The 13,311-nt window shown below is 33.0% G+C and overlaps 1 protein-coding gene across 1 annotated transcript in view; it reads right to left on the bottom strand.

The window, feature by feature from the left end:
• The window catches only part of LOC126735455 (MMS19 nucleotide excision repair protein homolog), a 41,889-nt gene that overhangs the window by 23,752 nt on the left and 4,826 nt on the right, over positions 1-13,311 (bottom strand). The window contains exons 3-5 of the mRNA XM_050439446.1: positions 10,599-10,779; positions 9,397-9,602; positions 44-187 (exon numbers count right to left, since the gene is read on the bottom strand). Coding sequence (XP_050295403.1) covers positions 44-187; positions 9,397-9,602; positions 10,599-10,779 — 531 coding nt within the window. The remainder of the gene's footprint in view (positions 1-43; positions 188-9,396; positions 9,603-10,598; positions 10,780-13,311) is intronic.

Below are 13,311 nucleotides of genomic sequence, written 5' to 3'. Positions count from 1 at the left end.
AAATGAAAACGTTTCATTTTAAATAATATGTTCACAAACTTACCAATAAAGCTAAAGAATCCTCTTTGGCCACCTTAAGGGCCGAATCTAGTTTTTCTAAAGCTAATGGGATAGCATACTGGCCAAAAACAGATGTACCAGTTAAACATTTTCCTAAACCTTGTGCCAGTTCCTCTCTTGTTATTTTCTAAAAGAGATATATGTATATTAGGGTGGGTCGGTTCTCTAGGTTTTTTATGCCTGTAGTAAAAAAAGTTGCCAATTGGTCCATAATGAATACCAATTTTTAACTTTTTATTATTTTACCCCCCCCCCCGCCCGACCCCTAAAAAAAAATAAAAAAAAAATATATTATTAAAGACTACTGCTTCAAACAACTAAAAATAGCTTCAAACACACTCACAAACATTTTTATTCAATTTAAACAACGTTAAGCCTCTCCGCCAGGTAAATTTGTACGGAACGGCCCCTCCCTTCAAAAATTTCGTGATGAGGCTAATACTAAACTCTTTGATATTTCAAAGTGCAAATGTACCGATTTTAACTTGTGTATTTGTGAGAAGTCATACAAAGTTCCAAAAATGGAACAAGCTTTCCTAAACGACCAGAGAATTACACGATTAATGTCTATAGGGCAAGCAGATGCCAAAACAAGTAAAATTTTGCAGAAAAAACAAAAAAGAAAAAGCAGGGACCTCTCGCGTAATATTCCGGAGGACAAAAGTCAACAAAACATTTCGCGTAATGTATCAGAAAAAAAAGATGAACAAGGCAATCTATCAGATATATCAGTGCAAAGCGAACCAGACTGTGGTCCAGACTTCGAACCAGAGCCGTCAACTTGTACGAGCATAATCCTCGACTTTCCTGCATTAGCAAAAGCAATAGACCGAGCTTGATTATCAAGTAGAAAAGGAGATATGATCGCCAGTGCAGTTCTGGAAGATGTTGAATTGATATCCAAAACTGATCAATCCTATGTAATAGACAAGTCCAAATTAGATCGACAAAGAAAAAGGCAACGACTTGATTTACAAAAAGAAATAATAAAAGATGGTACTAGTCTTTAAGCTCTCTATTTTGATGGACGCAAAGATAGAACTCTTCACATTAAAAAACAAGGTGAATCGTCATCTAGGAAAATCATTGTCGAAGAACATAATATAGTGTTATTAAAGGAACCAGGTAGCGACTATATAGGACACGTAACACCTGAAAACGGTACTGCAAAGACCATAGCTTTAACGATTCTAAAATATTTAACCGAAAATGAAGTATTAGTTAGCGAGTTAGTTGCGGTTGGCTGCGATGGTACTGTCTTTAACACTGGGCCTCACGATGGTGTAATACATTTGTTGGAATTACATCTTAAACGACCTTTGCAATGGCTAATATGTCAACTACATGCAAACGAGTTGCCATTGCGACGTTTGGTTCGACATCTGGACGGAAATACCACAGGACCATTATCATTCTCGGGTTCTATCGGCAAACTTATTGAAACATGTGAGCGATTACTTGTCGTGTGCTACGAAACAATCAAAGTTAATTTGCCTGAGGTAAATTTAGAAGAATTAAGTTGCGATCAAAAATATTTATACGAGATTTGCACTGCCATATCTACTGGAAACTGTCCATCTAATTTAGCGAATAAATCTCCTGGCAAGTTATCTCACGCAAGATGGCTAACAAGAGCTAAGCAAAGCAAATCGTATCTTGCGGGCTTACATTGCGGTAAGAAATCCCCCGCCTAAATTAAAAGTGTTGACAGAATATATTCTGCGAGTATATGTGAAGATTTGGTTTCGAGTAAAAACTGTACCATTGTGCACATTTGGAGCTCTTCACCTTTGGCAGCTAATTCAATATTCAAGATATTTAAGTGAAGAACTTAAAGCTGTAGTTGATCCTGTAATTCAACGAAATGGCTTTTATGGCCATCCTGAAAATATTATACTAACGATGATCTTTGACTCACGTCGTCATATAAGAGAATTAGGGTACAGAAAAATATTAAGTTGCAGGTCGAATGAGAAAAAAATTCCTGTAAATTTGAATAGCACGATAAGAAAATTTGAAATTCCCAAGTTCAATTTTGAAGCGGAATCATATATTGATTTAATAAATTGGCAAGAGTGCAAAGTAGCAGAGAAGAAATTGAAGAATTTATTAAAACTAGCAGCTATCCAGAGGGAAATTTATGGAAGTTACCCTGCCATACGCAGGCTGTTGAAAGATGTGTCAAATTAGTGACAGAGGCATCGTCGGCCGTATGTGGGTTTACAATAGAGATGGTTGGATACGTACAACGATAGCATCTAGAAGCCAAATGCCAAAGTTTAATACCAAATCAGACTATGAAGTAGGAAATTAGAAATTGCTCATATGGTTGGGTGGATGGGTGGGCAGGGATGGAACTCGATGGGAGCCACCTGACCCGTGGTGAGTTCTGGGTTATTTTGCATCTGTTTATATACAAAATAGGCGAAGAGCTGCTCGTAAGTGGAAAAGTTGAAAAATGCTTGATTTTTTTTAGGTTTAAGAGCTGGCGGGGGGCCTAAATATGTCTACAATTTAATTTTTTTTTGCGTAATTAGAGGGCTATATTACAATATTTTATAGCACAGGCAAATTATTTTCTTTTCACGCTGATGATTTTTTTTTTAATTTGCACGAGATTATTTTACCCAATAGCAAGTTTTTAAACCACAGGTCTGTCAAAATTAAAGAAAAAGTATAAAAACGACCCATTCTAATGAATATGACACATGATGTTACAATCAATGAACATTACACTCAAAAGCAATATAAAAATACTAGTCTCGTCATGATTTATCTTGAGTACCGGTCCGACTCTGGAGTTAGACCAACGCAGCTATTATTTTTTTCCAAACTTTTTGCGGAAAACCTTCAGATATTTGCAAATCCTCAGTCACAGAATGTGCCAAAGCATATCAGCTGGAGCCGTGAACATGTCTCTCATGAGAAAAATTCGAGAGTTTTCGCCTTTTCTCAAAAATATGTCACCGTTTTTAACCCAAACGAATTTTTGCTTTTGCAAAAATTGGTTTTGCACAAAGTTTAACCTACTCGTCTGGTTTTCTTTTCGCTAACAAAAATTCAGATATTCGTTAACAAAAATTGGCCTCTTGCAACGGCTAGCATCAGACCAGAACCATTTTTGCCAGTAGCAGGGATCTTAGCTTTTATTGCACCCAGCGCAATTTTTTTTAAAATAGGGGATGTAAATCTTATTATAGGTTTTGGCTGGTCTTTATTACGGCTTTTAATACTATTAATAAAATCTATATTGTGTTCCTTAATTTAATTGCCTCTCTTAATTTAAATTCCATAACTTCCTTTCCTACTTGTATAATTGTAATAAGGTTATCAGAAAGGTTATTTAGAGTAGCTTCAAAGTATAAATTTTTTTTGGAATTAAATAAAACAGATTGTCTAAGTAATCTTAACTCATCTTTCCAAGATATGACGCGAATAAGCGTGTCCGTCTACGCTCCGCAAAATTAACGTTCTAAAATAGTGAAAACTGGATATTTAAACGGCATTTTTCCACATATCAATCCATATTTAACCTCCTAGGTGCTGCATACACTATCATGGGCCCAAAAGTTACCAGTGACCTAAAAAACCCCATCTAAGAAGCAATTAAAGTTCTTCTTAGCGATGATGATATCATAGATAAATTGTTATCAAGGGTCAGATTGTTATAAGCAAGGTACGTACATCTAACAATTGGAAGAGCGTTGAGAATTTGCAGCTGGCAGATAAAACGAACAATATCTGCATATACAATTTAGACGAGGATTGACAAATGATTAAGCTTATTTAACAACAAAATGAGATTGAACATTAATGAAGCCGACCCCGGTAGCACCGTGGGCCAAGTGTTCACGATGCAATCGAGTGGTCTCAGGTTCGAATCCTGGCATGAGCATGGCTGTTTGTGTTTGTCTTACAAAAACACTCGTGGTTCGGAACCCACGTTAAACTGTAGGTCCATAATAAACAACAAGATTGGGCGGCCGTCGAAATACGACGCGAGTCCATTGTGATTGAGGAAGAAGAAGAACATTAAGGAAGAGAAAAGAGAGAAAGATACCACCATAAAGCACAAGTTAGTTTGGTTTGACGGAACTAGATGATAAGGTACAGTGTTTTACGCATACTCTTACACAAGTTTTTAATAGGCATGCACCTTTCACCACGGTTAGGGTAACAAAGCCGAAAACTATCGGACAAACCTACCGGACAGCTTAAGGAATCCGGAAGCAATTAACCAGTTTTTTGTTGAATCGGATCAAAAACTCGATCTAGAACTGGTGGATACTGGTGGCGTATCTCAAGCTATTTCGAAAATAAAATCAAATGCTATTGGCATTAATAGTTTGTCATTAGAGATGGTTAAGATGTGCTGTCCCAGTGTCATACCGGTGTTAACTCACATTTTTAATACTTGCATCGAGAAAGGTGAATTTCCCTTTTTATGGAAAAAGGCAATAGTGTTGCCACTCCCTAAGATTTCTTACCCGAATGATTATTCTGATTTATCCATAAATTGTATCAATAGCTACGTTTAAAACGCGCAGATCTATTGATTAATGATTGGATCAAATGATTTATCAAAGACTATTTTTATTTAGTATAGCCGTGTTTACAAGGATTGATTTTGAGGGTTAAATTAGTGCTGGATTATCTCTAGGTTCAAAATTTCAGTTGAAGGGAGTTTATCAGTTTAGAGGAAGAATTATAGGACATAACATCTAAATCTTTAAAAGTATTATTATTATTTAAAATAATATAATAAAAATAAAGTAATAATTTTTTTCAAGGCTTAAGCTTGTCCTTCTCTTCCTTCGCTCTTTTATTTTTGTGTACAAAAATAAAAATTTCCTAAGCTAAAATTCAATAAAATGTCAAACTTATCATTTTATTTATGTAATATTATATGATTTTTATTATATTATTTTTATTTTTTTTTCATATTTTGTGACGTCATTTGATCCATTTGAAGTATTAAATATTTGGTACACGCGTTGTAAACGTACCTATTCTTAAGATATGGGACTGTTGTTTGGGGAGGCCTATATGATGAAAATCTGAAAGTTCTATCAACTTGTCAAAATAGTATTTTAAAAATGTTATCTAAGAGACCTAGTAGATACTCTACATTATTATTGTATAGAGAGTTAAATATTCTGAACATTAAAAATGTGTATGTATTATCCTGCTTGTTGTGTTTTCATAAAATGAATAACTGTTTTTCCCTGGTATCACATAGTTATTCCAGAAGAATTAACTTAAAAGACAATCTTTGCACAAGTTTAGTAATTCATTTTTCTGTAGATTTATCACGTTTTCTGTCTAAACTATATAATATGCTGCCATTTTCTATTAAAAAGCTGGTTCTGAAAGGTGATTCCAAAACTAGAATGCCAATAAAATTATTCATTCTGCAAAACAAACATGTGTAAATTTATATTGCATTTGAATTAAAACATATTTTATATTTTTAATTTATTTTTTTTAATTACATTATTTAATGTAACTTACGGAATCTCAGTTCGGAATCTCTGGCTATAGAAAGGGACTAAATACTGTCCAGGGTATTTTGAATCTGGTTGTTCAGGTACAGGATGCTTTTGAGAAGGGTAGCTATGTATCATCCAACTTTTGCGATTTAAGTAAAGCCTTTGATTGTGTGCCTCATGAGATTCTCATAGCTAAATTAAGTAAATATAATTTCAGTGTCTTGATAAAAAAAACTACCTATTAGACCGCTGCCAGAGGGTGACATTTGCGGGTGTTTAAGCGTAGGCTTTCCTCAGGGCTCTGTGTTGGTTCCTACTATTTCTACTTTTTGTTGCTCCTTAATACAGCCAAAACCCAGTCCTTGCATTTTTCAACCAGAAATATTCTTGAGGAATTCGAAAATGCCACCAGGGTGTGTTCTGCTGGATCCTGGTCTGCTGTGGGATACTCATACCACCTCCTTAGTGGCAAAGCTCTGAAGCAACACATTGTTGCTTCGTGGGCTTTCATTCTGTGTCTCCACTTTATTACACACATCACATTTTAAATCAGGCATATTTTTCTTTGTGTCATTCACACATCTCATCTCCTATGCCATTCTTGCTTGGGACCATAATAGGGAAGCAGGATATGTTTTCAGACTGCAGAGAAGGGCTGTTCGTATTGTGGCAGACCTACCATATAGAGCAGAGTGCAGACAGGTCTTTGTGTATTTAAAAATATTAACATTACTCTGTCAGTATATTATTTATACTAATTTTGTTTATGTAAAATAAATAGTTAATTGGTGCTTCCCTTGTTGTTGTGATGGTCTGCCAGCTCTTAATGATGTTCTGTTCTTCTTTCCTGTGTTTTGTAATTTCATATACCGGGTGGTGCGTCGCTGACCAGAACATAGGAAAACCCATGTAAATTTTAAGGGGGTCAATTATTTTATTGGCTTCCTAGTACATTTTATAGAAAAAAATGTAAGATAACTTTTTGAATAGACCAATCTGGCAAACCCTTCTGCAAAGTTTCAAAAAATTTTAATAAGCGAATCTCGAATTATTCAATTAAATGTAATTGCAAAATTAGCAAATTATCAGTTCAGGTAAAATCAAACGGGCACCAGTAAAATGAATAGTGTCACTGACGCGAGGAAAAGTTTCAATAAATCAGTGACAGTCGATATTTGAAAACAAGTATGAACTATTTAATCGACGAAAAAATAGCCATAATTAAGTGGCATTATGCGGCAAACAGTTTCAGAGCAGTAAATAGTAAGTAATAAATAATTGTAAATGTTCAACTCAGGATATCGAAAATAGAGCCGAAGAAAGAGAGAACATAATAGAGATCTTAATATTCTACTGAGTGTGGAGGAAAACAAGATGGTTAGTACGAGGGTTCTTGGGCAAGATGTAAATAAACATCATACAACGGTATTGCGCACTTTAAAAAAACACAAATATTATTCGTATAAATTACAAAAACATCAAGAGCTGCAGGAAGGAGATGAAGAGCGAAGAATGGCATTTTGTTTTGAAATTATGGAAAGAGCAAATAATGATAGGAATTTTTTAAGAAATATTTGTTTTACCAATGAATGTACATTTTCCTTCAACAATGAACCAAATGTTCAGAATTGCCGGTATTGGAGCCAAGAAAATGAACATCGCTTTCTTCATACTCGGACACAATATCCCCAAAAAACAAATGTATTCGTGGGAATTATCGGACACCATATCATTGGAGCCTTTTTTATGGACTATAACCTAACAGCTGAAACCTATTTGGACTTATTTCAAAATCAAATTGGACCCGCCTTGGAAGAAGTTGTTCAGGAAGATCACATGATCTGGTACCAAATGGATGGTTTCCCGGCCCATAATGCCCGTATGGTTAGAGAGTGCTTGGAAAATGCTTTTAACGGCAATATTATTGGTCCACGGTACCGGATACTTTGGCTAGCCAGGTCACCTGATCTTTCACCAAATGACTTCTTTTTGTGGGGTCATTTAAAAAGTGTTATTTATAAAAGTGTAAAATTTGAGAATCTAAACTAGTTACAAAACGCTATTTCGTTAGAATGTAATAAAATTTCCCAATATCAACTTAGTAACAAAACAAAGGTAAAAACACAAAGTCACGGTCTCATCAAATCCATATAATTTTTTAAAGCTACACGTATTTCGCTCCTATCGGAGCATCATCAGGCCTAGACCTACACAGATCACATTACAACGTGATGTGATCTGTGATCTACTTTGAATGTATGGTTGTGAGATTGATAAAAGGAAAAAAAAATCTTGTATTCGGCTGTACGTCAGATTTGACAAAGCCTTATAACAAATTGTTTGCTGGTGGCTGGTGTCTGGTTTTACCTGAACCGAAAATTTGGTAATTTTGCAATTACATTTAATTAAATAATTCAAGATTCGCTTATTAAAATTTTTTGAAACTTTGCACGAGGGTTTGCCAGATTGGTCTCTTCAAAAAGTTATCTTACATTTTTTCTGTAAAATGTACAGGGAAGCTAATAATTGACCCCCTTAAAATTTACATGGGATTTCCTATGTTCCGCTCGGCGACGCACCACCCGGTATATATATTTTTAATGATCGAATTCTAGATAGATAGATAGATCTCAACTATTAAGTAAAGTAATTGTTCTAATGCTGTAATATTTTAAGTATTTTATATTTTTAATGTTTTACATTTTATTATGTGTATTATTATATCAGGTATAGAGTTAAGTTTAACTAAGTATTTTATATTTTATCCGATCTGAGTTATGTGAATACTTTGTATCCTGACATCAATAAACTGAATTAAAATATCGACTTTCTCATTTCTTTGCTGCCTCTTCTGTCGTCTGGTCCTTCTTGCCATGCACGTCATTTCGTAAACAGAGGGTGAATCGATTCACACAGATTATATAGGTATTTAATTAGGTTTATTTAGAGTTAATATTGGGCAAAATATTGTTTATTGTACTTATAAGTTATAATTATAAAGTTTTGAGGTATTATTGTCTTGTAATTTATAACTTATATGTAATATATTTGATTTGAGATGATCTTTGAAGCAAATACTGCTTCTACTCTCTTAAATTTCATCAGTTGTACGCTGTAATTGACTATCTGTAAAGTCAAATAGAATAATAAACGTATTCAGCGTAAGAAATATATTAATATCTGCCAGACATTAACTTTCAATATTAAGTTTGTTATTCTATTTGACTTTCCCGATTTCCAACAGGGGGAGGTCCCCCTGTTGGAAAAAACCACATCTTTGGTCATCAGCCCCCATACTACTATAAGATAAGCAAGTCCATTTTACACCAGCGGTTCAGCAAAATAAATCTGTCTGTTTCTGCTTTACCTCAACAGCGTTTGCAGGGTACATTGTTTACAAACAACGCATGGAATACCAGATCGACAGAAGTTCACGCACTATAGTACGTAAGTTATTGCACCCGCATTGACCACTGTTTGATGATTTAAATACAGGATGATTTTATAATTAGAAGTATGAATGGCTCTATTCCTTCCTAACTTAGTACCGTATTTTAGGCCAACGTAAAATATCGACTTTAAACCAGTTAAATGCAGACTTAAGACTAACAGTGAATATAACAATAGCCCTAAGGAACTCCATTATTATTATATATAAATTATTATATTACTATTTTATCTCTTTCAATATATTGTGCAACAAATAAAAATTTTATTACAGTTATAAATCTCATATTCTCTAACTTATTTATAGGCACATAGTGAGCGAGGATATGCCTCAATCAATAAAAACAGCAATAGTTATTAGTAAATTTAAAAGTAAGAGGTGAAAATATGTATAACTTACGTTTTTATCACTAGGAGGTGTCTTGAAGTCTACAGGAAAGTAGCAGGATAAAACGTCAAACATTTCTTCATCTAAATGGCCCAATTGTACAATACTTAAGAAATCCTGCAGCCATTTAAATATGTATAGTAAATTTTTAGGGTCTCGTTCTCCATCTATTGACGACATTACACCAAAAACAAAGTCAATCCCCATAGAAGTAATTGCTACAAGTTAAGAAAAAGAAATCAAAATACATTTATTCATGCCTAAATATCGTATACAATTGATTGATGCAAATAAAAATTAAACAAAAATAGCATGACATGCTGTGATGCAAATATAGTAAACAAGTTGCTAATTTTTTTTTAAGTTTTTTTTTTTAGGGGTTTAGGATCCTGTTTTTAGGTTTTATCATTAGTATTCTTGGTTGTGATCCTTATACTTATAATTAATGGCATATCAACAATCCATCCTATTGATTTATTTTAAATTATGGCATATTTAACTCATCATTGTGTAAACATATTGTAATAGTAAAGATTTTAATAAGTCTGTTGATTGAGCAAATTGCTTACATGTTTGTCGTCGTCAGACTTTTGATTTAGTGGACTGTATTAGGTTTTTGAGATAGATTGAGAATTAATATGGTTCTTCGTTTTTTTTCAATAAATGTTCGAACGCACATTAGCGATGCATAAAGACTTAACTTTCTTTGTTGAAGTCGGGCTTGGTAGCGCTACCAGTTGATCGTTCCTTCCATATCAGGCACTCACACTTTAGGTAAAGTTTAATTTAAGTCGTTATTATAATTCTAATTTAATTCGTTAAATAATTACTGCATGAAAATCACCGGTGGTCAATATGTATAAGGCTGTTTTATACATATTGACCACGGCTGTTTTAAAAAACCTACTTGCAAGTGTCTGTAGGTACTACTGCGCGTACTTCCTTCCAATTTTTGACAAGACATTTTTTCTGCATTGCGCAAGCAGCAAGCCCGCAAAACAATGTGCGTATTTTCGCGGAAAAATATAATTTAAATAAAATGGTTAATTATTAAAGAACCATCCTACGATTTCCCAATTTAAACATTCCAAAAAATTTAAAAAAAAATAAAAATATTCAATAATAATTAATCTTGGATTGATATCCAACAGTTCTTACTTGACAAAAGTCAATAATTAAAAAAAAAACGTGTGTGTGATAAGTTGTTACCCTACCTTTTTCATGTTTTCTCAAAATAATTTCATATATTTCAAAAATTAAATATCTATCAGATTGCTGCTGTTGTTGGCACACTATGTGGTTAAATATGGATGATAGTAAGTTAATAATCGACTCCGTTGGTGTATTATTAAAGTTTACTAAAGCCTTTGTACCTGTCAGAGCTGCAACTGCTACCTAAAAATACAATTACATCAATTGAAAAGGTTAGCAAGCATATAATGAATGCTAATAGGGCTAAAATACATTATGCATTTCCTTTAATATTATTCATTAGTTTAATAATTTCATTTTCATTCTTTGTAGAGAAACAGTACCGATCAGGGGTGCTAACTTTATTGTCAGTATATAACGAAAAATATAAATACATATTTAAAATATTTCAACAAGAAAAAAAAATAAATTCTATTTAAAGGGTGCCTAAAATTTGTATGCACCTGGTATCTATAATAAGTCTATATAGTAAATAAATAATTAGTATATACATATATTTCTTTTCCAAACTTTATATTTAAAATATACCTACAACTATTAATATTTGCATAGCTGCTAAGAAACAATAATCCAAAATAGATTTACAAAAACCAGAATACTGAGAAAATCACCTACCATATTCTTAAAAAATAGAAAAACAAAAAATTTCAATTTACAAACATTGCACACTACTTATACCCAGTAATATATAATAATAGTATATAAAATTAAAAGAATTTGGAATAGACGTAAAAACTTTTTCACGATTTTTCCAACAATGCCTTTTAAACAGAAAATGTTCTGTTTTGCTTTAATAAAAGCTTTTGTTTTTTACCACATTCTTAATATTTTCTAGGAATAAATTGTAAAATTTAGGTCCTAGATATGACATGAAATGTAAGTTTAAGTTAAAGCTTAGATTGTGGAATATTTAGAATATTCGAGGCTCGAGTTTCATAGATATTACAAAGATTATTTGATTTGAATTCTTTATTAACATGCACAAAATTGCACACTGCAAGGATATATAACATTTTTACGTCATTTATTTCATTAGAATATAATCGATTTGAGGGGTATAATCGAGGTTTATTTAAAGTTATTTTTAAGATCTAATTCTGAGCTTTTAATTGATTTAGGTGGGAGTCATACATTGCACTCCACACAATAATGCCATATCTCAGATAAGGACTTCTGAATGAGGACTCTAATTTTTTTATTGAGATAAAGCACATGCTGATCCCACTTCAGATGCCTGTCAATAACAATGCCTGCAAAGTATTTAATATGGGATACCTCTTGCAGAGCTTCATTTATATTTTCAAGCTTAATTTGATCAAATATAGGTCTATTTGCCATTGTTATGTAAAAAGCTATATATTGAGATATTTAAGGTTAATTTAAAAGTATCTAAAAAGTTCTTAATCATAGTAAAACCAGTCTTTAGTTTTAGACATGCTAGTTCCCAGCTTCTCGTGATCACCACAGTGTCATCAGCATATATGCAATGAATTTTCCATCAAATTCAAGTTTACAGAGATAATTTACGTAGACGTTGAAAAGGATAGGTCCAAGCAAGATACCTTGTGAAACGCTATGTTGAACTGTTTTGGCTTCTCTTAGGGTATCTATCACCCTGACATACTGTATCCTATCTTTCAGATAATTGGAGAAGACATTAATACATAGTGTATATGAGTCAAATAGAATAGATTTTAGATGAAGTAAGTAAAACAAACAAGTAGTTTCGCGGGCTTGGACATATAAGACAGAAAAAAAGTCTGCTGCCAATGCTCAGTTATCACTAATTTTCCTATTTTAACCATAACACTTGGTATATTCTTAAATTTTTGGATACCTTAGAACATACATCACTTGTACAGTGTCTATCTCCAATTGTTTTGAAAATAAGATTTGTTTTTAGATTTACTGTGAGAAGTAACATTAGGAAAATAAAATTATTTAATTGCAGAAATTCGCTACAACACACTTAATACGCATTTCCATTTAGGTCTTAGTGATGACAAAAACAGATCTCCTTTTAATGATACTAAAGTTTAAAAAAAAAATTATAAATAATTTTACTTACTTAAGTTTAGAATGCCTGCTATTAGCAAATTGTTGACTGATGTCATTACTATAATTGTTTGAAGTTTGGAAACTGAATATCAACAAAATGGTTTATTTAACACAAATGTAACACTTCTACAGATAATAGATATAAAGATAAAGCAAATTGAAGTTGCCCATATTTTCCGCCTTTATCCCAAAGCACAAGTAATACAAAAAAAGTAGTTTTGCGTGTTCGGACATGTAATGCAGCACTGTGCCTATTGGCCTAAAAAAAATCCTCGCAGAATGCAATACCCTAAAAATGTTATTAGAAATTGTTGGAAATAATATTACAATTTTTTTTTTCATTGATGGCAATTTCAATGGAGATAATTATTTAGCACTGCTTCAAAATAATGTCGTGCCAACTTGACAAACCCATCCCGATCTAGTACACCCTCAAGTTCCAGCGAATATGATATGGTGTCAACGAGATGAAGCATCGCTGATTACCAAATTAATATTCAGTATTAACCTCAAATCAATATTTCCAAATCGATACGTAGGGAGGCAAGGGTGGAATGGCCAGCAAGATCTCCTGATCTGATACTGTTAGAATTTTTTTTATGAGATATGTCAAATGTCTTATACACTTTTTATTTAAGATTAGGATGTTGCGGAGAC

The sequence above is a fragment of the Anthonomus grandis genome, chromosome 4 (assembly GCF_022605725.1).
Source record: "Anthonomus grandis grandis chromosome 4, icAntGran1.3, whole genome shotgun sequence".
Taxonomy (NCBI): Eukaryota; Metazoa; Arthropoda; class Insecta; order Coleoptera; family Curculionidae; genus Anthonomus; species Anthonomus grandis.
Note: the sequence above shows the minus strand (reverse complement) of the source record. Positions and strands in the feature narration are given on the sequence as shown.